The following is a 23,913-nucleotide window of genomic DNA, read 5'->3' as shown; positions in this document are numbered from 1 at the left end:
GCTTCAACATCTGTGTGACATTATTGAATTTGAATTCATCTGTGTGAGTTATTGTTCCTTTTTTTTATTACATTACGGTTCTAGTACAGATGGAGAACACAGATTTAAAGTGCTCTACAAGGCATAGAAAGTAATGATAAGATAACGCAGAGACAGAGCAAAGCCTGACAAAGAAAATAGCAGCATATTCCAGAATGAACAAATGCGTCGTTAGGTTAAGATAATCTGGAAAAGCCGGCCAACTGAGAATCAGGCTGGTTAGGATTATTTTACAATTAATTTAACAACCATGAATGTGAATAAGGTAGATGCACTCATGTGGATGGCAGAGACACTCATTGTAAAAAACAAGGTGTTTCATTAACCTTTTATGTGACATGATAATGTGATCACATTAACTTACATGTAATAATCTTCTGCCATCTCTGCTAATTTGTTTCCCCAAAGTTTCATACATGAAATCCATAATATAATAATAACACTTAAAATACGACAGAGAAACAGGTTTTTGTGTAAATGGAAAGATTTATTCTTGACCAAGTCCAATGTCAGGGCCAACTGAGTCCAACAAGGGTTGAACTCATGTTCGGTATCTGATGCGGTACAAACACACCTCTCCAAACTCACACTCACAAAGAAATGATCACAATTCACCTCTTAATCTGTTGTGTGTGAGTGTGCATCAAGAGGAAGTTGATTCTAGAGTTACAGTACTGTGAAATAACTGTTGTTGTAAAGCACAAACCATAGTTTTAAAAGGCACATGCAGCACGATACAGGGTGAATACATACCGTACTATACGTGATATACTTCAGTGCTACACAGGGCAAAATTGCAGACAGCATTGAGTGAATGATTAAAATAACACAGCTGCTTAAAGTGGCTCTGTGGAACATCTGTGTTGGCTGGAAGCCGAGCAGTTTAAGTACTGTTAGCTACTGTCGCTCTCTGTTAGCGGAGCAGAGAGAGGCACCGAGTCGAGGCACTCGAGATCGTGCATAAAGTCACTTCCTTTGGACTGTTGCGGAAAATCAAACCCGAGTCCTTCACAAAGAAATCCACAGTCCAGCATAAACAACTTAAATAAATCGTCCACAGGCTTGTGTAAGCAGCCAAGAGAGGCGGGAGGGTCTCATTTTTCACGTCAAAATCATCACATACGGCAGATAAAAAGTGGATACATAATACATGTTAATTGCTAAAATTGTTACAAAGAGCCCCTTTAATGTTTTAAAATACAAAATGAGCGAACGTATCATGCACATTACCGAAAAACCATCAGTATTTTGCTCAGGTTACAAAAACAGGAGGAAAAACACCTTAAAATGCGTCAAATAGTTAACAACAAACTGACCTTTGTGATTTTAGCATGTGTCTATGCTTTAAAGGTGCAATATGTAAGAATTGGCCACTTGTTGAACTTATTTATACAGGAAATAGGGGGCAGTATAACACTAAAGGAATCGCTAACTGCTGCCAACTGTAGCTTCCGTTAGCTAGTTAGCTCAGTTAGCCAAGCAGCTAGTGGTCCAGTCAGGGAGCTCGGAGCACCTGGGAAGTGTTGATGTTTACAATGCTAGTGTTGTTTCTGGACTGTAGTCGTCAAAAAGGTTGGCGTGCAGTTTGATGGTAAGAGAGTCCTCGGAGGCAGGTGGTGGATGGAAAGAACATTCTCTACTGAAACAAATTTCAAGCCTGCGTCCGAACCAGTGTGGCCACACCCGGTGTTCCCAATATCTGACAAAGTTCTGCCTAAGGCTTTGTCGTCTGCGCTAACCAGAAATCCCCTTTAAATCAAAGAAATCTACAAGTGTCCACCTCTGACTTTCTCTGTCTGTGCGGGCCTTGTTAGATCCCTTCCGCCTACAACTATCTACTTCTTCTAATTGGTCACTTTGGTAGATTGAGGGTCCATCTATCCAATAGGTGAGATAGTAATTGAATCTATAAGTTACCTAACTGTGCTGATGTCACTTCTGGACTTTACGACTTAAAGCAGCCCCGAATCTCTCTCTCTGTCTCTATATGGAAATGTATACGTTAAGCCAGATCCAGACAATTATGATGAGAGCCGAGCTCAGTTCAATACCATTTAAAGGCCTTATCTTATAGCTAACATTTAACGCACACACACAGAACAGCTGTGTTCCTTAAACCTCAAAAAGGGACCACCGTATCACAGGTAACACATAGTACAGGATGTGCTGTTGTTCAGATACCTCACTAGCACAGGAGCTTTGAACCCGGGACGGCCCGGGGGCTAGCTGGTTAGCAGTCTGAACATTGCAATATGTCATAAAGTCAATTCTGTTATTCCTCCACATTCTGTTGATAGTTAATTCGATATGAACGTTTTCAAACAAAATTATTTCATGTTGCACCTTTAAATGAAGCACATACACTACAGTTACAGCTGTAAATCCTGGCACAAGCCGCGGCTATATTCAGGAGAAACACATTTAATCCATCTTTACAAAATGAGGCAGTTTCATCACCCCAAAATAATGTTTTTTAACAGAGTAAGCGGTGACAAGGCATTTATCAAACTGCTAACAATGACATTTGGGTTTTAACAAAGATTTTCAAAAAAAAAGCTTCACATCCAAACCCCACTTAAATACCGAAGGATTTAAGCTGTTTGTCAAATCTCTTTGACTAACAAAATAAAAAGAGACCTCCAGAAATCTCCAAAGTTGGTAAAGACTAGCCCGTTGGAAACTTAAACGCGACCCCTGAGACATGTTTTGGAAAGACATTCACAGCAAAACATTACTCACCATGAACTGATATGTTCTTTGAGCAATATGAGTAACTGTGGTAGTTTTATGCTCCTTTTTGCAGTTGCTGTGTTCTTGTGCTCCGAATGCACCTCAGGATGGATATGTTGTTACCCTACCTTTTTTTTTGCATTTCCTACGGGTGCATTCACTGTACTAAATGCCCCTTATTTACACTAATTACAATACACCTCTCAGATGAACAACTTGTTTGTGTTCACTGAGCGACCTCCCCATTGTGGGATAAAGGCTTGAGCTCAGTGTGAGTAGCCGTGCCGTTGGTTCCTAGTGCAGAAAGACATTTTTCTTGCATGGGGAGGTCGTCGACGGGCTGGCAGAGCAACAATAATCGCTGAGGGAAAAAAAGAAATGCAAGAGTCAAGAGAAATTCACTGAACATAAAACATGGCACATTTACTCCTGTATGTACAGTACGATAACAGAGTTTCTGACTTTTAAAACTGTCCATTCAGCAGTGTGTTATTCAGTGTGTAATCCCGCTGACAGGTACAGGTAGAAACATAACCTTTGAATCATTTTTCTAGGTTAAAGTAAAGCAATGCAGTGCGACCGAGACAAGGGTGGGTCTGAACTCTGTTTGCGGTTGGGCCAAACAGGATTTTGGCCGATCTCTTAGAACAGTCCAGCTGCACAGTTTAAAGTATTTTTTGTATGTGCTGGCAACGGTGTGAGAGGACTAACCATGCAAAAATCTATAAAGAGCTGAAGTAACACCCCTTCCCGTGGACCTCATGGGGCCTTGTTTGGAAAGAAAATGTACAGTATTCAATCTGGAGAGACAAATAATGTTTTGATCCTGTTTGAATTGAGTTGCGGGCATGTTGGTGTTGGTGACGTGTGTTGAGAGGGACGATGTGGTTCACTGAGCGGTTTAACACAAAACTAGATGATATTTTACTATCTTTAGGACAAACAGTAAGTTCATTGACTTAAAAAATAATCTGTTTAATTCACAAACACCATATGTGTGATGTGTGTTTTTACTCCATTCACTACCATACAAAGTTTCTCTGAAATAAGGTCCCATGGGGTCACCGGAAGGACGGGAGCCAAAGTCAATAAAGTGTTATGAGTGTGAGGAATAGCAGTGTCCCTGTGCGTTGCACTCTAACGAGAGACATCTACAATATCACCATACTTATCCTTAAGCAGGGCATGGCACAAAGTTCGAAATTCAAATGTTTTGCGAGTAATATAATCCCACTCGTGTTTTTGCCTGGCCATGTGAGAGAGGTGCTGAGAGGAACTGTTCCTGTAGGAATACCAGGGGTCTAATGGATACACCAATCTCCTGTCCCAGCAGGACAGTTGAGCTTTGAGTGAGGCCAGTACAAACACACTGAGCTGTTATTCGCTCATAACACAGCTCTTAGTGAAAGGTGGAGCACTGATCCGAACAAACCTGTAACAAATTAAAACTTTTTTTCAACACTGTTTGCTCAATAAATGTATACCTCACAGCAACACAAGCAGCGCCAACCAGCCCCAAGTTGCCACATAAACATCAATGAGTCGGTGATTATTTTAATATGTTTTTTCTCATGCTCACCTGTTGAAGAGTGCCTTCTCCATGCTTTAATTTATACAGCACAAACAGTGGGATGAGGGAGAGGGAGACGCTGGCGATGAACCAGCCCAAGATGTTGGCCCAGAGTGGATAAACGTAACTGTTACTGAACTTCAGCGGGGAGTATTTAACAATAGAGAAGATGAACGTGCCCTGCAAATGGAGGAGACAGAGTGGATTGGTGTTCAACATTGCAGTCCGTCTAAATATATAACACAAGCACCTGGAAATGAACCCTCACCTCACAAGCTCTTATTTTCCAAAAGAATCTTTACTTACTGGACATCAAAACATATTATAAAGAAGCGCCGGAGGAGGGAATGTAAACAGAACATGAAGCGCAATCCTTTCATAATCATGTTGAGCTGGGAGGGATTACAAGTTAGCCCCGAGGAAAAGAGTTCAACAGCAAAAAGGTAAGAAGATGTAGTGATGTTACAACACAATAAATCCACCATCTATGTGTGTGTATTCACAGCTGTGTGCATCTCTGCCTGTGATTGATCGGCACATACATCTGGTCCTCGTTTCTCTCATGATTGTTTACATTAAAGATCATACATCACAAGAAAGGTAGAAACACAACCAATAACATGAGCCTTACAAAACAGATGAAGGGAGTGATGTAGGTCCAGCAGTACTTCATCAACGGGAATGGACGATAACCAATCATGTCTGCGATGTTGTTGTAAAAGCGGTCAGCACCTTTAGGGAAAAGGAAGGATACAATGGATTTTTTTTAAATATTCTGTTGATGTCTGATTAGTCTTAGATGACAAAATTTACAGGAAATGTTTCAAGCCTGTTGAAAAAAGGATAGAAACGATAACTTCTCACATGTGTAGCGGGAAAGCTATGACGCTACAAAAACCTGACTGGTCCGTTGCGATGGCGTTCCTGGAGCCGGAGCAACATTAATTATGAGAATACGAACGCGGGGATATCAGATCATGCGTATGTACTCTCACTCCTACACGCATCAAGTGGTATTTGCCTCGTTGAAAATAGTCTTCATGTGGTTGATTGTGTTGTCCCTGACTTACCGTACACCCAGCCAATGCTGATGGACTGGCTGAGGGAGAGGAGGAGCAGGGTGGTGCCGCTGCAGACGTGATGGTCCAACAGCTGGAGCAGGTACATCCCTCCCTATAAACAAGGAAGTAACTTTAATAACCAATATTAATGATTCTGATAATGACTAAGGGTAAGCTTTTTTAAAATACATCTTCTTACAAAACTTGATCCTACACAATCTGTACATCAGCCAGGATCTGGCAAAGTACTTCAACAAAATGAGAACTGGTCTTTTTATGATGGATTTAACGTGATTTTTTTGTATTTCAGATTTTTTTTATTGCCTGGAAAAAAGAAACCCAACCCCAGCCTAATCCTAAAAATGATAAACAACCCTGATCCCATCGTCATTATTATGCAACACCAGTATGGCAGATGTTCTGAGGTCCCCCACTTTGTTTGTGTTCTGTGTCCTTTGTAGTTTTTAGTTCCTTTAATGCCTCTTTCACTGCGTTCTCTTCTTTGCTATTTGTAATATTTAACCTGTTTCTAAAGCGCATGAACTGCCACATAAATAATATGGCAGATAATACAGAGGAAAGTAAAGTCCAGCACGTAGTGCAACAGTACGCACCTCAGTGACCATGGAGAGTCCCAGCACACAGCAGGTGCTGCAGATAGCCAGCAGAACGAGCTCACGTCTAAAGCCTTGGCGCAGGTAAGTCGGGAACAGATCTACCAGCGACGTCATCAGACACTCCAGACCAACAAACTGGGAGGAACCAGAAAGCGGGAAGAGATAATCAGGGCTTGTTCATTCATTTAAACATTCGGTCTCTCAGAGAGGTTTGGCTGGTACCTGACTGTCCAATCCCAGCAGAATGATCATGACGAAGAAACACACGGACCACACCTGAGGCATGGGCATCATGGCTACAGCACGTGGGAAGACGATGAATGCCAAACCTGGACCTACACGCACACACACAAAGAAAGTAACAAGTTGCAAACATAAATTAAATTATAGTATTTCAGTAATATATCACTATAGTTATGTAACATAACGCGTTACAATCCACGTTACCGACCTAAGTGAAGTGTATATTGTTGTTTTTGTAAGAACTGTTGTTTCTGGGCTTTCTTCCTCTAAAGATGTCGGCGTGTAGTTTGATGATAAGTGAATCTGCGGAGGCGAGGCTGGGTGAGAATGGATAGAGCAATCTTTATTGAAACAGCTTTCAAGCCTGCGTCCGAACCAGTGTGGCCACACCCGGTGTTCCCAATATTGGCAAAGTTCTCCCTAAAGCTTTGCCCTCTGCTCTACCAGAAATCCTCTCTGATCTAGGAAATCTACAAGTACTCACCTAACCTTCTCTATCTGCGCGGGCCTTTTTAAAGTACTTACGCCCACATCTACCTCTTCTTCTAATTGGTCACTTTGGTAGATTTTAGGGTTTCTCTATCCAATAGGCCAAAGAGGTGTGGATCAGTCTCCTATGGAATGTCACCTCCTCTATAAATTACCTACTCTACTGATGTCCTTCTTTGGGACTTGTGCCCTAAAACTGACCTGACTGTCCCTCTGTCCTTTTGGGGTAATCTATAGTTGAACCGGCTCCTGACCATTTGGCATACCAGTTAAACTCTATTATCTTGTCCTCCAACTGCCCTCCAAAACACACATAGAACTGACTAATTACTCTAATGTCACCTAACAGATGTCATTCCCATCTGACACCTTCCTTAACCCCCACAACCAGGAACAACATATCACAGTTAAATCATAGCTCAAAATGTGTTGTTGCCCAGATACCTCATAATTCCCCCCTTCGAGGCCCACTAGGTCTCGAAAAGAGAGGCATACAAACACATTCACCATGATTTACCATTATCCAACTTCGTCGCAATGCTTGTCTGTTTTCAACAAAATCCTCCTCATCCAAACCTATTACTACTCTAAAAGTTCTATTTTAAACTGCAATTTGGGGTCGATTAATTAACTAGTTTCCTATTAAGTTCCTATAGCACCTTATTTTAGATTTACTTTAAGACTAGGTAAACTAATAACTTATCCTAATATGGTCAAATTCGGCTAACCTTAGCCCCACCTGCCGGACTCCCTCCAGGTACACGTCTTTCCAGCAAACTCTGAAAAGTACTGCGTACACTAGAAATGCTTGCTTATGGCTCCTTAAGTGTAGCTGTAAGGGAATCCCACACGTCAGCTGTTGCTTCCCATTCCAAAAACCAACTCCTCCTAAGGAGTTTCAAAAAGAAATAGGAAACCTTACTAATCAACTATGAAGAATCCACACCTTCAGGCCAATCCAGGCAGGGAAACTCCTTTATAATTTACAATTACCAATTACCATTTACCTTCTAATTTAATGACCACATGTCAATCAGCCATTGAACTCAAAAACTTTCACAAATCCTATTTTCACAAATTATCAAAATGTATGTATATATATTGCTATGCAGAGGTATAAAGAATAAACCTAACTATAGTATTATACCATTAAGATCATTACTCATTCCATGATTCCCTTGTATAGATCACAGTATTACAACAAAACACAACAACTTCCACATTACAATGTATACATATACATAAATATGAAAACATAGAAATGTATCCAACTCTACATCTCAACCGTCACAATTATATCATTCTAATGTATCATCTCCTGGTGAGTGTTGTCCATGGCACTCTGAATCAGTGCATTTTCTCTCTCAGTCCTGTCCCATACTCTCCTCTCCTGTCCAGGGCCCGCCACCCTTGTCCATTGTCCGTGCTTGAGTCTCTGAGTCCATTCACTGTCCATATTCGGGTCCCTGGACAGGTTAATCTCTCCGCTATTATTCTGAGAAGAGAGAGAAAACACCAGTATCTTTGCAGACAAAAAACATCAGATACTATACATTGGAGATAAAACATCGTTACTATTACTGTATGTTTTAAATCAGGCATGTCCAAAATCTGATTCCAGGACCAGAAACAGCGCACTTACCGCTCTCAAACAATCTCCCCTTTATTTCTATTTTGCTTTGTATGGCATGTCAGGTATATCTGCTCCTATACCCCTGTCATGTCATACTAATCTCCTAATGTGGCCTACAATAAACCCCGTAATAACAGCCGTGCAACCTAATCTGCTTTAATATCATACATTTTCAAATTTCAAATTTCAATTTTTAATTTTACATTAAATCTATAATTTTGCATTTTGTTTTCTTATTTCCTTTTCCATTCCCCCCTTTGTCCATTCTGATTCCCAATCAAAGTTTGGACACCTCTGCTCCAGGCAATGCTACTGCTTTCTATTTGTCATTGTCAATAACTACACATCTATTATTTCATCTCCTCAGCAATCTGAGTAACATTCATCCAACCTAACACAAAACAAACAAAAAAAGGTATAACTCCATCAAAATAACAGATAAATGAAGGTTAAAAGAAACCTAACAAAATATCCTCCTCTTCTCTTTCTGAGTCATTCCTATCTAATAGTGGCCTTTAATACAAGCAAACAGTCATCTTCCCCTGATGTTCCAGTGCCTTCAAATCTTGGTCCTGGGGTGGTAGGGTTCCTTCTCCTGGCACCTTGACACAGTGTGATAAGTGATACCACATCGGTGACCCTTTAACCTGGACTGCTGTTCCGGTGCTACGAACAACTTCAAATGGTCCCTCTCTGCGTTCATTGAACCATTTCCTTCTATAGACCTTCACGAACACCTTGTCTCCAGGTTTCACTGTGTCTGTTTTTTGCTTCTTCTTTTTTTTAAAAATGTATTTATTTATCTATTTATTTGTTTCTTTTTTTTTTTAAATTTATTTTCTATTATTATTTCTCAAGCCTCTCTAGCACCTCCTTCTACTTTTGCCTGTCGGAGACATACGTGACTATACTCTATGTAAATTTGTCAAATATTTGACGCACGCCTTTATTTTATCTTCTAAAAGGGATAAACTCAGACAAGATATAAGCCTCCGTCTGCCTGTGGGCAATTCGTGAGGCGTCATACGCAAATCTCGAAGTTCACTCGAGCGACGCCAATCAATGCAAGTGGAAACGCTGCTACTCAATTTAGACCTGCGTGTTGGCAGATTTTGACAATGCGGTTTTTCAGAATACCATTAATTTTTCACAAATACCTTAGCTTTGAGGATGATAGACTGCTCCTGAACATTTTTTTAAATTTCTCAAATTCTGTAGAATTAATTTTAGCATTTTATCCACAAACTCTTTCCCATTATCTGAGGATATGCGATCTGAAAGTCCCCATCTGCTTATAACCTCACGACATAAGAACTTGGCAACAGACTGAGCATCCTTACGCTTGGTAGGACAGGCCTCCGGCCATCGCGAAAATCTATCTACAACAACTAGCATATATCTCTTGCCTCCAATCGGTTTTATCATATCAACAAAATCCATGACTAGCTCACGCATGGGGCCTTTTGGAGTCAGAATTTAACCAGCAGGGACCTTCACACCTCTCCTAACATTGTTTTCAGACAGATTGTCCATCTGTCTATGACATGATCCATTTGTTCAAGCAGGTAGGGTGCCCAAAAACATACTCCTTTATGATTCTTCTGCTGATTTTTCTCTTGACTTCCCCCCTTGAAACATGGGCTTGCCCATGTTCCTCTTGAATCAACAGACTCAGTAGGATTGGGAATGTCCCAGCATGACTGCGGCCTGTATTTTCTCCTTCTTCCTGTTATCAGTCAACTGTATTTGGTTGAGTTTCCTGAGGATTTCCAGATCTTGTTCCCTCTGAACATGTTCCTTCTTTCGATATAGCCCGACCTGGTGTGCTACATGATCTGTGTAGATGCTCTTTGTCATGCTACCGAGTCCAACCACCTCTGCTAATTTGCTTCGCACTGGTACTGGCAGCCCTTCCTGTAGTTTGGCTCTCAGGATTGACTGCTCCATCTGATTCAAATCCGGATCGTTTCCTGTGACATTTCTCCACATTTGATGAGCCCTTGACACATAAGCTCGTGGATTCTCGTTTTGCCCCAACTGCTCGATGAGAATGTTGTCTGGATGCACATTGGTGGTGTATGTTTCTCTCAGTGCTTTCCACATCCGCCCTCTACTTGCAGCAAACAGGTCTGCATCATTCACGGCCGTTGCCACAAATCGGTTCAATCCTGCTTTCACCAGGATCTCTTCCATGACTGGAACCCCAAGGAGATTAGCTAGAAGTCTCTTGATATCTCCCATAGCGGGCTGTGTTCCTATTAAAACTTCCTCCAACTTGGAAATCCATGGATGCGCTCCATCTTGGAGAATGGGCAGCTTTTCAATAATGTGTGACATATCTGTATTCTGCCAGGGCTTATACTCCAACCTCTGTCCTCGTGCTATCACTGGAAACATCTTACCAGTTTTATCCTTCTTTTCAATGCGCAGGTTGTATCTTGGAGTGCTTTCTCCATAAGCTCCTCCTCTCTGTCGCTCCTTTTGGCTGATCACAGGGAGCTGAGGATACACGTTGGAGAGCTTGACTTCCTTCTCATAAGGTGGGGGGTGTTTTACTGGGGCGGTATGTAAAAAAGGTGTGTTGGCCTCTGCTAGCAACCTCCGATTAACCTCCAAACTGTTCCCTAATTCCTCTGCAAGCTTTTCCTTCTTTTCCTTAGATATCATTAGCCGCTTCTGTCCCTCATTCTCAAACAACTCCAAAATACCTAGCTCTGTCTGCCTCTTCTCCTTTCTTTTCTTTCCCTTTTTACCTTTCTTTTGCTCCGCCTTGTATGCGGACACAAGCACCTGTATTGTTTTAATTACCTCCAGGTTAAGGGTTCCCTCCACCGGCCAGGGTCGATCAATTTCAGGCCAGCGATTATGCCATTTCTTTGATACCTCTGCAATCCCTTTAATGAGGGGGTTGCTTTTCTCTACTACACCAACAGGGGTAGTTACTTTTGAAGTTCCAGAGCCCCTCTTTGGCATTGTGAAATAATATTCTTTCGCTCCCTTATTCGTAGACCTTTAGACACTATTAAAGGAAAGATAATTTCCCTATCCAAAGAGAGTCACCTAAATCAAATTAAATCAAAATAGAAATGTGTTTTCAAAACAACGTGTTACCACAGCCACTTCTTCAAAGGAGAATGGAGTAAATTTGCCAACCTCAGAGAAAACCAGTAATGTATCGCTCTAAAAACTAAAAGCCCTCACTGGGACTAAATATGAAATTGTCTACAGACACAATTAGTCTAGCAAAATTGTCACTTTTTCAACTCAAATGTCTGTGAAGGTACAATGAAAATAGAGACCCAAAAGTCCACCAGTTCTCACAGAGAACCAACAACCTGCCTCTAATGTCTACACCACTCTCCTTCTACACCACAACATTTATCTCCTTCTACAATTATAAACAATTCCGATATCAGATATTGAATCATACCAGGTTAAATCAGACCCTATATTTGGGTAATGGAATCACCATTCCCATCTAATGATATGCTGTAGTTGGTCAGTCAGTTGCCAAGCTTCATTTGTAATTATCCCCTAGTTAGTACTCCTTATGAATGTGAAAAAACACTTTGTGTGCATGTAATTGTTGTGGCATTGAACGTATGTGAGTGTATGAGCGTATGTGTTTACATGTAAGTGTGTGTATGTTTGTGTGCGAGGGTGTATGCGTGTGTTTGTATGTGTGAAGAGTTTGTGGATAAAATTGCACTAGCCTTGGCAAGTTTGGTTTGGGCCGCGCAGGCAGATGACACCAGTGAATGTAACGGGTGTTCAGTGATTCTCGTCCGTTCCCTGGTAGGCCCCAACCTTAGCTGCTATGTCTTCTTTCTCGGACTCTCGTGTCCCAGGTGTATGAAAAGAAGAACAAGAACACAAATGAAGACTATTATTTTGTCCGTACTGAGAGCAAGCCAAAAGTGTCACTTATTTATCACCATCCAAGTAAGATAAACATCACACAGATTCAGCTTAAGAACCTTATTATTTCATTAATGCAAATCTGTTTTCATTTTGAATGACCCAAACGTGAAACAATTAAAGCTTTAAACAGCTATATTGGTTATCCGCATGTGATTGTAGGAGGGGGAGTAACAGCACAGTACAACACAGGTCGCAGGGACACTCTCTGTGTCCGCACGCTCACATACCAGCTGCTCTCAGCCCCACCTTTCTGCGCTCTCTCTCTCTCTGCTCCACGGACATGCGCACTCTGAACTCATTTCCACCGCAGGAAGAGAAAAAGAAAGCTGGATGGGCCCATTGTCAGTCACAAATTAACACTTTTTATCTGCCAACATTCAAGCAGGTATTTTATGATTAAAACTAAATATTGACCGGCCCACGACAACTTTTTTCCCTTAATTAATTCCAATTTAACCCTTTGGTCTGAGGAGGTGTTTTTAGAGCAAAGTCAATATGTTTAATTTGATTTTAGTCTCCGTATGAAAATATCCGCTACACGGTCATGTTAGCAGCCTACTTGGGTCAGATGTTAGTCATACTACTCTAATCATGCATTGTTAATTCATCACGTCTTCAGATCTGTAAGGCTGTAAGATCTGTTAGTTTATGTGTTCAAATTTTGCGTCAAATTTCTTTTACCAGTATCTATGCTTTGAAATATTGATTTCTCTAATTCTTAAAATTTTCCTATGTGTCTCATCAAGGCTTCCCACTCAGGTAGGTGGAAGTTGCAGTAAATAAAAGACTAATTTCATACTTCGACCAGCTGTAACAGTCGACCAAATAAACAATTGTCCGTACGTCCACAAATGCTTACTTAGCGTATTCATTAAACTTCTCCACATTAAACATCAAACATCCCCCGGTAATTACTACTCATACGCCGCTCGCTTGCGACAAAGAACACTAAGATGGATCCCCCTGATCAAAATCCAACAAAGATGCATTGCATTTTAGCAAACATCTTACATATATATATAGCCTATATATATTTATCCTAATATTACTACTTTCTATCATATTCCAGCCTACTTTTTCCCTGAACAAGCTCCTTTCTTCACATTCTCTCTGCATAATATCCCCTTCACTTACATTTTTTCTCTTTTATGTGATTAATAGTGCTATTGGTGCATATAAGTTATTGCTTTATTTATAGGTAAATTTCCATACCACCAATCCTTCATTCCCGTTGTACACAGCCAATTTACACCTCTCCTATCCCCTCTGTCTGAAATCCTATATAATTATATATACATGTTTTTATTTATTTTTATTTTATTTCGCCTGTATTTTATCAAGAAGGTCTTTTGAGACCTAGTTCTAATTTACAATGGTGGCCTTGGCTGAAGGCAAAAAAAAAACCCTATGAAACATAGTGATCAGTTTAAAATGGAGTGCAAGGAATCGTATTGATAATTACATTATTTCACTCACTTATCCACATTCCAAAAATGTGACTGAGATGGGACTCGAACTGTCATCTTCTAGGTTATAAGGCAAAAATGTTACCTGCTTAACTGCTATGCATCAATGCGAATTTTACTGTTGAAAATCCTATATTACTAGATTCCGATAGTTTATTCCTTTATTATCATATCCTTTATATATTACATTATCACTTACAATACCTACGTATTGTATATATTGTATTATAATAGTGCACATTTCAAGATATAGATTAATTATAATTAATCCTTTGGACTACCCATCAGCTTAATTTATACATCAACTTTAACTGAATCCCACCGCCTGCGCGCAGCGTGAGAGGTCACAATAATCACAATAAACACTGAACAATACACACAACCGGGCCGGCCCCCGGAAAAACATCTTTTAACAAATAATCGCTCAACTTAATTTCATCACAGCTCTTAGACCAAGCATTGCAACTTGTCTGTTGGCCTCAAACTGAGGGCACTGCCTCTAACATCAGAGTCCAACTATTACCACAACAATTCTTACTTTAACTAAGTCAATACCAAATTTCTTACATCAAATTCCGCAAGTGTCACATGCACTCTTTTTTTTTTCACTTCTTAAAATTTTGCTCCTATCCAAACTACAATTTTGACTTTACATAACATCTCTCCCTCTCTTTTTTTTTTTTTTTTTTACATCACTTCTCTCTATGTACCTGGCCAGGCTTTTATACTCTTCTTTACTTCTTCATTACTTATTTTAATTCTTTACTTCTTCTTTACTTATTTTACTTCTTTACTTCTTCTTTATTTCTTCGAGCCAACTCTCCGCGTAGCTAATAGTGACTAATCTCACGCATGTCTTAGGACAATGTAAGCTGAGCGCCCTGCCTGTCATTGTCTGCATCGTATTTCCAATCAGTCCACTCATTTCTACCGCATCAGCTGCTCCTTTTTACTTCTTTTACTTCTTTGAGCCAACTCTCCGCGTAGCTAATAGTGACCAATCTCACGCATGTCTTAGGACAATGTAAGCTTAGCGCCATGCCTGCCATTGTCTGCATCGTATTTCCAATTAGTCCACTCATTTCTACCGCATCAGTTGCTCCTTTTCTCATTTGTCAGTAACCTCTTTTTTCTTCTCTAAATATTTTCCTGATATCTTCAATTCGTTACTGCAAAAATTTAGACAGAACCATATCAACAAACTAAACACCTATTGCCCATTTCCCCACATTTTGGTAATTTTCAGCCTGACAACCATTGGAAAACACACACAGTCTCGTCCAGGGCTTGAGCTTGACCCCTTAGAGCGAAAAAGCTCACCTTGTTAGCCGGCTGGGGTGAAGGTCAGTCTCTGGACCCCTGTCGCGTGCCCAAGTTATCAATAGCTGTCTGTTCGCGACGCCAATTTGTTGTTTCTGGGCTTTCTTCCTCTAAAGATGTCGGCGTGTAGTTTGATGATAAGTGAATCTGCGGAGGCGAGGCTGGGTGAGAATGGATAGAGCAATCTTTATTGAAACAGCTTTCAAGCCTGCGTCCGAACCAGTGTGGCCACACCCGGTGTTCCCAATATTGGCAAAGTTCTCCCTAAAGCTTTGCCCTCTGCTCTACCAGAAATCCTCTCTGATCTAGGAAATCTACAAGTACTCACCTAACCTTCTCTATCTGCGCGGGCCTTTTTAAAGTACTTACGCCCACATCTACCTCTTCTTCTAATTGGTCACTTTGGTAGATTTTAGGGTTTCTCTATCCAATAGGCCAAAGAGGTGTGGATCAGTCTCCTATGGAATGTCACCTCCTCTATAAATTACCTACTCTACTGATGTCCTTCTTTGGGACTTGTGCCCTAAAACTGACCTGACTGTCCCTCTGTCCTTTTGGGGTAATCTATAGTTGAACCGGCTCCTGACCATTTGGCATACCAGTTAAACTCTATTATCTTGTCCTCCAACTGCCCTCCAAAACACACATAGAACTGACTAATTACTCTAATGTCACCTAACAGATGTCATTCCCATCTGACACCTTCCTTAACCCCCACAACCAGGAACAACATATCACAGTTAAATCATAGCTCAAAATGTGTTGTTGCCCAGATACCTCAGAACCCATCCACACCGTGCATGACCATATTAATATAGCCTATGTGTGTGTTTAATATATAGCCAAGTCTATAATTTCTTTGTTCAGTCTGTGATTGAAATGAGCCGTATTTCGTAGGCCTCGTGATGAAGCCTAATCTTCCGAGTGCACTTTAATTTACATTCTTGAATCGCACATGCGCTCTTTGTTCTGCGGACTATAATAAAAAAGAGATTTGTGTCTGGTCGTATCATTTTAGGCCACATTATAGACTAGTCTAGCCTAAGACTAGAATTAAACGCATGTATTCCTATCTCATAATATATCAGACTTTGATCCTTTGTCTGCTTGTTCATCCCTGTGTCCAAGGACACTATTAATGTCAAAACTGAGTCTCATTAACCTTAATCTTATTCTTAATCTAGTCTTCAGCCCTGCATTCCTTCTGCTCGCTGGTCAGCAGCAATCATGCTATCAATGGAAAAAAGGATGACAGGAAAACATACAGTATGAAGTCTGCCTGAGGGCATCTGAGGTTGGCATGATAAAGGGATAAGGATAAAGAATCACCCCATGACTTGGCACAGTTTTAGCACAGGGACAAATGGTACTGTGTACGCGGTGTACTTTTTATACCCCAAGCACCTCAACCTCAATTACAGGAAATATATCGAAACAGCTCGCCACTCTGATTCTCACTACAAAGGTACGGATACTTGCCCGATTCGGCTACTTCAGAAATATCCACTCCTTGTTCATAGGTCATGAACCCCAACACAGAGAAAATGGCGAAGCCCGACACAATGCTGGTGGCACTGTTCAGTAAACACAAGTAGAAACAGTCCCTGAAAGAAAAATTAAAGCAAATGAGGAGAGGGTGGGTGGATGGATATAAGCGGCTGTAGAAGTACCAGGCCCATGAACTCATTTAACCTGGTTATCAGATTAAATTCTTGGCTTTGCAGGATGAAATTCACTTAATATGACAGTAAGTGTCCACTCACAAGTTATATCAAACGCCAGAAACACTAACATTTTCTTTAATGATTCAGCTGCATGTAAGAGATGGATAATTTGGACATTTCAGCCGTGCGCTCACCTGTAACAGTCGTTGTTGTAAGTGTTGTAACTTCCGAGAGAGGTGAGGAACCCAAGGCCGACCGCATATGAGAAGAAGATCTGAGTGCCAGCGTCCATCCACACCTGAAAAGGTCAAACAAATACACGTGTGTGCATGCATGTCTCTATCAGGAGGGAATAATGTATGGGCACTGCTCCAAAGGTTGTGTGTGTGTTCTTACTTGGGGGTCTGAAAGGCGAGAGATGTCAGGGTAAAGGTAGTAAATGATCCCGTCCATGGCCCCCGGCAAGGTAACACCACGTACGAGCAAAACCAACAGCATAGCGAAAGGGAAGGTGGCTGTGAAATACGCCGCCTGAAAGGAAAGAGGAAACACAGTTAGTATGACCCAGCGGGCTCAAGTCTATGGTGTAACAGATCGGCGCCATCACGTGTGAAGGGCTGCAACTCAGTTCATCTGTTGAGCCATGAGTGTAGGACTCATACAACAGCTTGTCTGGTAGCCCTTTCTCATCTTATCTATCTAATCTTGACGCCTTTTTTAGAAGTCTCTTCAACATTCACCTAACAGGGTTCAAAATTAAGGTGTTTAAAATGTAACTTTAGACACCAGCTAAAGCTGTTAAGTTATTAATATAGGTTTCAATTGTTCTATTTTTCATATTATTTATGTTCAAAAATACAACTAATGTGAACATTGGAAATTCAAAAGCCAGTTTGGATTTCGGACCTCTTTAGTGTCAGATTATTAATAACATAATGGTGATGATGGTTGGAGGGGCCGTGTAGGATTTTTTGCGCTGGGCCCCGAAAGACTGACTGCTGGGTCTCTCCATGATGGAGGGGCCGTTTCCTCCTTTCCTCCCTTTCAAAAAGTTCATAATCTTGTGTTTACACAAGATTATGAACTTTTTGAAAGAAAACACAAGAGGAGTTAGTTCATATTTATGGTGTGTCCCACTACCAGTAGATTTATTGGCCTTCACTCTACTGATTGCATGCAATTGTTTGTTTTTTCTAAGTCTATAAAACATCACACAATGGTGAAATGTGACATCTTCAAATTACTTTACTCCCAATGAACAGTCCAAAACCCAAAGCTGATCAGCTACAGTGATATAAAACAAGACAAAAACAGCAAATCCTCACATTTGGGAAGCTGGAAACAAGGAATGTTCAAAACATTTTTCTAATAAATGACAATTGACTATCAGAATAGTTATCGACTAATTGTTTCAGCCCTTCTGTAAACATGAATGAACATGATGGCTGCTAGTTTATCTGGTACTAGGTAACAAAACCTTGTGATTAAGGTGTAACATCTGATTTTGAACATTGGTGCAAAACATTGTGGACCCACAAATTGAGACACATTTTGACTTCGGAACAAAATGTCTTAATATTTGATTTTGTCGCCCAGTCTCAGCATTTATCAACGGCTTTTGAGGAGATTTCAAAATATGGAGATATTGATCATGTATTGCGATATAGCCTGAAAATATCACAGGAGTGCGTCCCGGCTTCCCTTTTTGGCGTGTTTTTTTTTTTATCTGCGTCATTTATAACTTAAAACCGTTTTACACCGTTTTAAAAACATTTTACAACTTAATAAAGTAATAACATTTTGGATTCTTATATTCTGAAATTACAGACTTTGACTGTGATTTTTCAGCAGATCAAAGTCCCCACGAAGTCAAGATCACTGTTTAAGTCATTTTTCACGTCTTGCTCCGTATCTCATCTATACGCCTGAAGCAGGTCCAACAATGGTAAACAAGCAGTTTTTACGGTATTTTTAAAAGGTATTTTAGAGTTTGTAACTTCCTGGAAACAGTAAAAATGTTGATGACTCATTCTGCGCTCTGGGTCATGTATCAATTATTGGTCCAATAAAAACTTTTAGTATCTTACGAGGCTGCCATGGATGAAGGTTGCCAAAGTATTGCTTCACACGGACCTCACTGATTACTGTCCATAAAACACAACTTTACAGCTTCATTCACTGATTTGACTGAAACTGTGTCATGTTTAATGGAGAAAATATTTGCTGGTTCTCCCTCCACTGCCCTCTGCCTGGAACGGCTCTGGACAGATAGCGGACCTGCACTTTGGGGACATTATTGTAGAAATGTGTGAAACATTTCTAAGTGCTGTTTAGAGTTTGAGCAGCTGACCTTTCCTGTTGACTTGATGCCTTTCCAAACGCAGAAGTAGCAGATGACCCAGGTTAGGACGAGACACAGGGCCAGCTCCCATCTCAAGCTGCCCACCTCTTCGATACCGCCAGAGATTTTTAAAACCCGATGCCTTGACAGGGAAGTGATGGTGAGGGTGGGAGGGCGAGAGGGAGAGCAAATGTGAAAGACAGGCGAAAAGGGAGGGAAACATAACTATAGGGAGGGAGTGGGTGGGTGAATGAGAGGCAGTGAGGGGACAAAATCAAAGCTGGTCTGAGAGATGGGGAGGAAGGCAGAACCGGAATAGAGTGGTGTAGTGACATATTTTTGTAGGCTTACCCAGAAGTTAGCATCGCCCTGGTTCCCCTAGACAAAAAGCCTTTTGGATTTTTGAATTGGATTTTTGAATTTTACCGAAAAATAATCTCTGTGGCAAACACAGCTTTATGATACTTGCACGTGTTGATCAGCAAGATAATCTTCACAGATCACAGCTTTTGCGATTTTCATTCTAACTGATTTCCGGGTTTTAGGACTACAAACTACACCACTCTTTGACCGTGAGGTTTGAGGAAAGAGACAAAAGGGATGGAAATAAAAAGTTAGCATTTTTTATAAAAGCTTGTGTGAGCTGACTAATGCTTACTGCCAGAACTCCACAACAGGAAGAGTGGTGTTCAGTCTGGATGACATGCTGAGGCTCACATTTGGTTGGTTGATGTCCAAGCATGAGTCTAGTGTAAGAAAATAAAACACTGCGGATGTAAAAATGCTTCAAAATAAAAGGAGAACTTTAAAAGTGCCTTGTTGCATCCCTCAGACATAAAAACATGCTAGGTATCTCTAATTATCTTTGTGGCTTTTCTTTTTCTTTAGATTACAGTTATTGCTGTTTGATATTGTTCTTGGTAGTTTTTGAAGCGTGTCCCTGTGTCTGTGGCTACTATGTTCTGTAATACATTTATGTATAACAATGTTCTCGCCATAGATCCAGTAGCTGCAAAATGCATAGTTAACTGTTAATAAATGCATAATGAAGTATGTATTAATCTTAATAAAGCTCACTTAAGGTATTACAATGACATAAAATGTTCTCAAGCAATCTACATGTTTCTTATAAGTGCATAACTGCAATAATAATATAAGAATTTATAAATGTGTCTTATGTGCTATAACTAACACTCAACTGATCATGACATTGTAAAACCATAAGTAATTTTTTTTGTTGCTTTATTAAGATTAATACACACTTTATTATGCATTTAGTAACAGTGAACTATGCTTTTTGCAGCTACTGGATCTAAGGCGAGAACATTGACGTATTAAGGTTAATCAATGATTTATTATGCACTTATTAACAGTTTTATTGAGTTAGCTGAAATCATTAAATGTGTATGAAATATTAATGCAAACAACTATAAGAATCTCATTTTATTGACATTCTTAAAGGTCCTTAAACATTTAACTATTAAGTTTATTGTAAGTGCTTATAACTGTCTGATAATCTAATAGTACAGTACAGTAAACGTGTTTATTGTGCTATTATTAACACTTGTAAAGTCTTACTAATTTTGGTAAGAATCTTACTGAGACTTATAAGGACCGTATTACCTATAATATAGAGTGTTACAAATAAATTTTATTTATTACCCCTTCATTTTATTCTTATGACCTAGAGTGATAAAAAACTACAGGTATGGGGGAAGTTATGAGTTCTGTAGCAAATCGTGATTTATTTAAAAAAAAATTAGGATTCACTTTGGAACAAACAAAGTTCTAGGGATAAAAGTATTTTCAGGATTATACTGTGGACCTATAGCCTACATGTTACTGTTTATGTTGTAAAGTAGGCCTACTTACAGTACAGGGCACAACATTGTACATGCAGGGGGACTTCTGAACTGGTGCGGTTATAGTTAGCATTATGTGACTTGTGTTAGACTTTCATATGTGCCGATTTCATAACTCAATGTTGTAAAATATCTGCCGGGGGTGAGGGCTGTTCTAGCATGTTTGTAAAGCATTTTAACCAACATCATGATTGATGAACAAAAGACATTTTCCCATACAGCATTGCCAAGTCACTGAGCAAGAAAACTGTCAGATCTGCATGTGATGAGGTAAGGCTTGGTGAATATTCTGCCATGTGATATTACGCAGATCAGTCAAGAAGAGAGGGTGTTTTGAATGTTTTTGAGGCTGAGGCTGCAGAAATTGGATTTTGGACCTAGGTAGGAGTTTTTATGTTGGTATTCAGTAATATGTTTACCTTCTTTTAGGTGAGGAAGTTTGCATAACAACTTATGGTTGAGTACAACATCAAAATCCTCCAGTTATTAGATGAGAACAACATAGCACACCCAGATTGGATCTCACCTGTTCAGAGCCAAACTGGGGTGTGGTCTCAATTTATGATTATTTACCGTTGACTGACTTGACTGTTAGTGGGGCAGGTTGTAATAACAGAACTTCCCTCTTTTTGGCATAAGTTGATGAATTCTGTGATATGGTTGGAGCAGTTTGAAACATTCCTATTTTTACAGTACTAGACAAATATGGGTACCATGTGTCATAATTTGAGAGCTATAACACAAATATGTTGTGAGTTACAGGTGCTGAGACAAAAAGTGTTCCCACCATCCCAGCCTGAGAGATCAAATCAGCTAAAAACAAACTTTTTAGTTTCAAGTTTATGTAAACGACACTTTTCTCAAACAGGCTTCCGAAGCTCACGCCAACGGCTGCAGGACAGCCTACCTGTGTTCCAGTAGTGTCCACATGTGGCCCAAGGCAAATCCGCACTGAAGGATGAGAAGAGGTAAAAAAATGCCCATGCAATTATGATAATATAGGAGGTGGCGCTGAATGTGATGATTAAGTGGCTGGCATAACCCATGCCTGAAAAAAAAAGAAAAAGACAACACAAGTCAGAACAGCGCACAAACATGATTCTGTTGGTGCACTTGACATTGTCTATTGGCAGTGATGGAATGTAACTAAGTACATTTACTCAAGTACTTTACCTGAGTATTTCCATTTTCTGCTACTTTATACTTCCACCCCACTTTTACTCTGCTACCCACTGAGCAAAAACATATCCAACAGACGTGAATTCAGTATCTTTGACAATGTTGAAAACATGTCCAGTGAAGAGTCAGAATTAAAGGTTTTTTTTTTATGTTGGCCAAATTTTACTTCATGCAGCAAAAGCTACGGGCTGGATTTGAACCCCTGGTCTCCAACTCAGTAGTCTGAATGAGACATGTACTTGGTGCACTACTATCAGCTTTGATAGGTGCCATGATTTGGTTATACAGCCTTGGAACATTAGCCTACTTAATAAAGGTTGGATGACTAAAACATAGTATATAATAAAGCTGATAAATAGCTCATCCGTTTGTACATGTCTGAACCACAAGAAGTTCTTTAGTAGCACAATTTCAAAGTAAGTTATTAAGAAAAACAGTGATTCTGATCATCAAAACAATAATGTTCCATTATGACTAAACACAATGTCTTTACTTTCACTCAAATGTGACTTGTGGGTACTTTTTACTGTAGTTAATCAGTTAATCAGAACATATCTTTACATGACCTGCTTCAAACCAATCTAGTGTCAAGTGGTGATATGGCCAAAAGGATAGACTTAGTGCGTAATTACGCACGGTGTTTACATTGTGTCCGGCGATAACTATGACAGGCCGGTTGAGAAATATGACGACGCATTAAATATAACATCATTAATATTTTCTAAGGAATTTAAAAGGAAATGAGCGTTAATTACCCTGGAAAAGCGGACAAATCTTTCTCCAGCAAGTGATTCCCCCCTGGTTGGTGTATTGTCCTAAGGCAGTCTCGAGGAAGAATAAGGGGATTCCGCATGTTACCATGAACAACAGGTATGGGATGAAGAACACACCTGAAAAAAAAAAAAAGAGAGAGGGTCTTTACTTCAAAACACCGTGAGGAAGAATTAAATCCAATAACAGTCCCAAATTGAGGATTCTGGGAGCTACAGGTGCTGCGTAAAATATCACCTCCGCCGTTTCTGTAGCACAGGTAGGGGAACCTCCAAACATTCCCAGGTCCGATGATCGCGCCCATCACAGTCAGGATGAACTCGGCTTTGGTCCCCCAGTAGCCCCGTCCCTCCAGCTCTTTGGGTGTCTGTGTGTATCCCGTTGGCACAGGCGTTGCGCAGGTGCTTTTCTTTCCGTTCATGGCCATCTTCCTCCCTTTAAATCACTTAGTTTGCTCCTTGGGTGCAACTTTCCTCCTGTGCAAGATATTGTGCAAGGGCAGATATGTCACTTCACTGTCTGGAGGGGTGGTACTATAAACAGAAAACATTCTCAGGAGCAATTCCTGAAGGGGACACCCCTGAATGTCTTTAAGTACAACCCAGGACATATTCTATCCCTGTTTGTCGCGACAAAACCAGGTGTTTTTCTCACCCAAACCATGCGTTTTTTGTGCTTAAACCTAAAACTTTGTGACAAGAGAAGAATAGCACCTATTTTAAAGTTGACTTTTAAAATATCTACTTACTATGGTCCTGCAGCGCCAACAGCGCCAGGCTGAGAGTCGCTCCGCAGAGACAGGTGTGTGAGGTGCAGGTAGCAGTGGACCAAACCACTGTGAGGGGGTTTGTCGTAGGCAAGGTGGAGATGCGACCGCAGCTCTGATAGTCCCGTTACTGAGAGGGATGCCGGCTGAGACTGTAACTCTTCAGGCTGCACACACAGAGATGTTATTTATTGAAGGGGGTAAGAGAAGATTGGAAACAGCACGAGGGGCGGTACAGATC

The 23,913-nt window shown here is 40.4% G+C and overlaps 1 protein-coding gene across 1 annotated transcript; it reads right to left on the bottom strand.

The window, feature by feature from the left end:
* Positions 1-529: 529 nt before the first annotated feature.
* Positions 530-23,825, bottom strand: LOC311269655 (sodium- and chloride-dependent GABA transporter 2-like). The gene is made up of 15 exons (XM_084373967.1): positions 23,655-23,825; positions 23,144-23,382; positions 22,891-23,025; positions 21,864-22,004; positions 19,753-19,840; positions 19,104-19,236; positions 17,150-17,284; positions 16,948-17,051; positions 16,569-16,693; positions 6,240-6,352; positions 6,015-6,152; positions 5,410-5,512; positions 4,971-5,071; positions 4,349-4,519; positions 530-3,130 (listed from the first exon to the last, which is right to left on the bottom strand). The coding sequence occupies exons 2-15, from the start codon at positions 23,331-23,333 to the stop codon at positions 2,996-2,998; spliced, it is 1,812 nt and encodes a 603-aa protein (XP_084230093.1). The 5' UTR covers positions 23,334-23,382; positions 23,655-23,825; the 3' UTR covers positions 530-2,995.
* Between the last annotated feature and the right edge of the window lie 88 nt (positions 23,826-23,913).

The sequence above is a fragment of the Pagrus pagrus genome (assembly GCF_965226575.1).
Source record: "Pagrus pagrus genome assembly, chromosome: 14".
In the NCBI taxonomy this organism is placed as follows: Eukaryota; Metazoa; Chordata; class Actinopteri; order Spariformes; family Sparidae; genus Pagrus; species Pagrus pagrus.
Note: the sequence above shows the minus strand (reverse complement) of the source record. Positions and strands in the feature narration are given on the sequence as shown.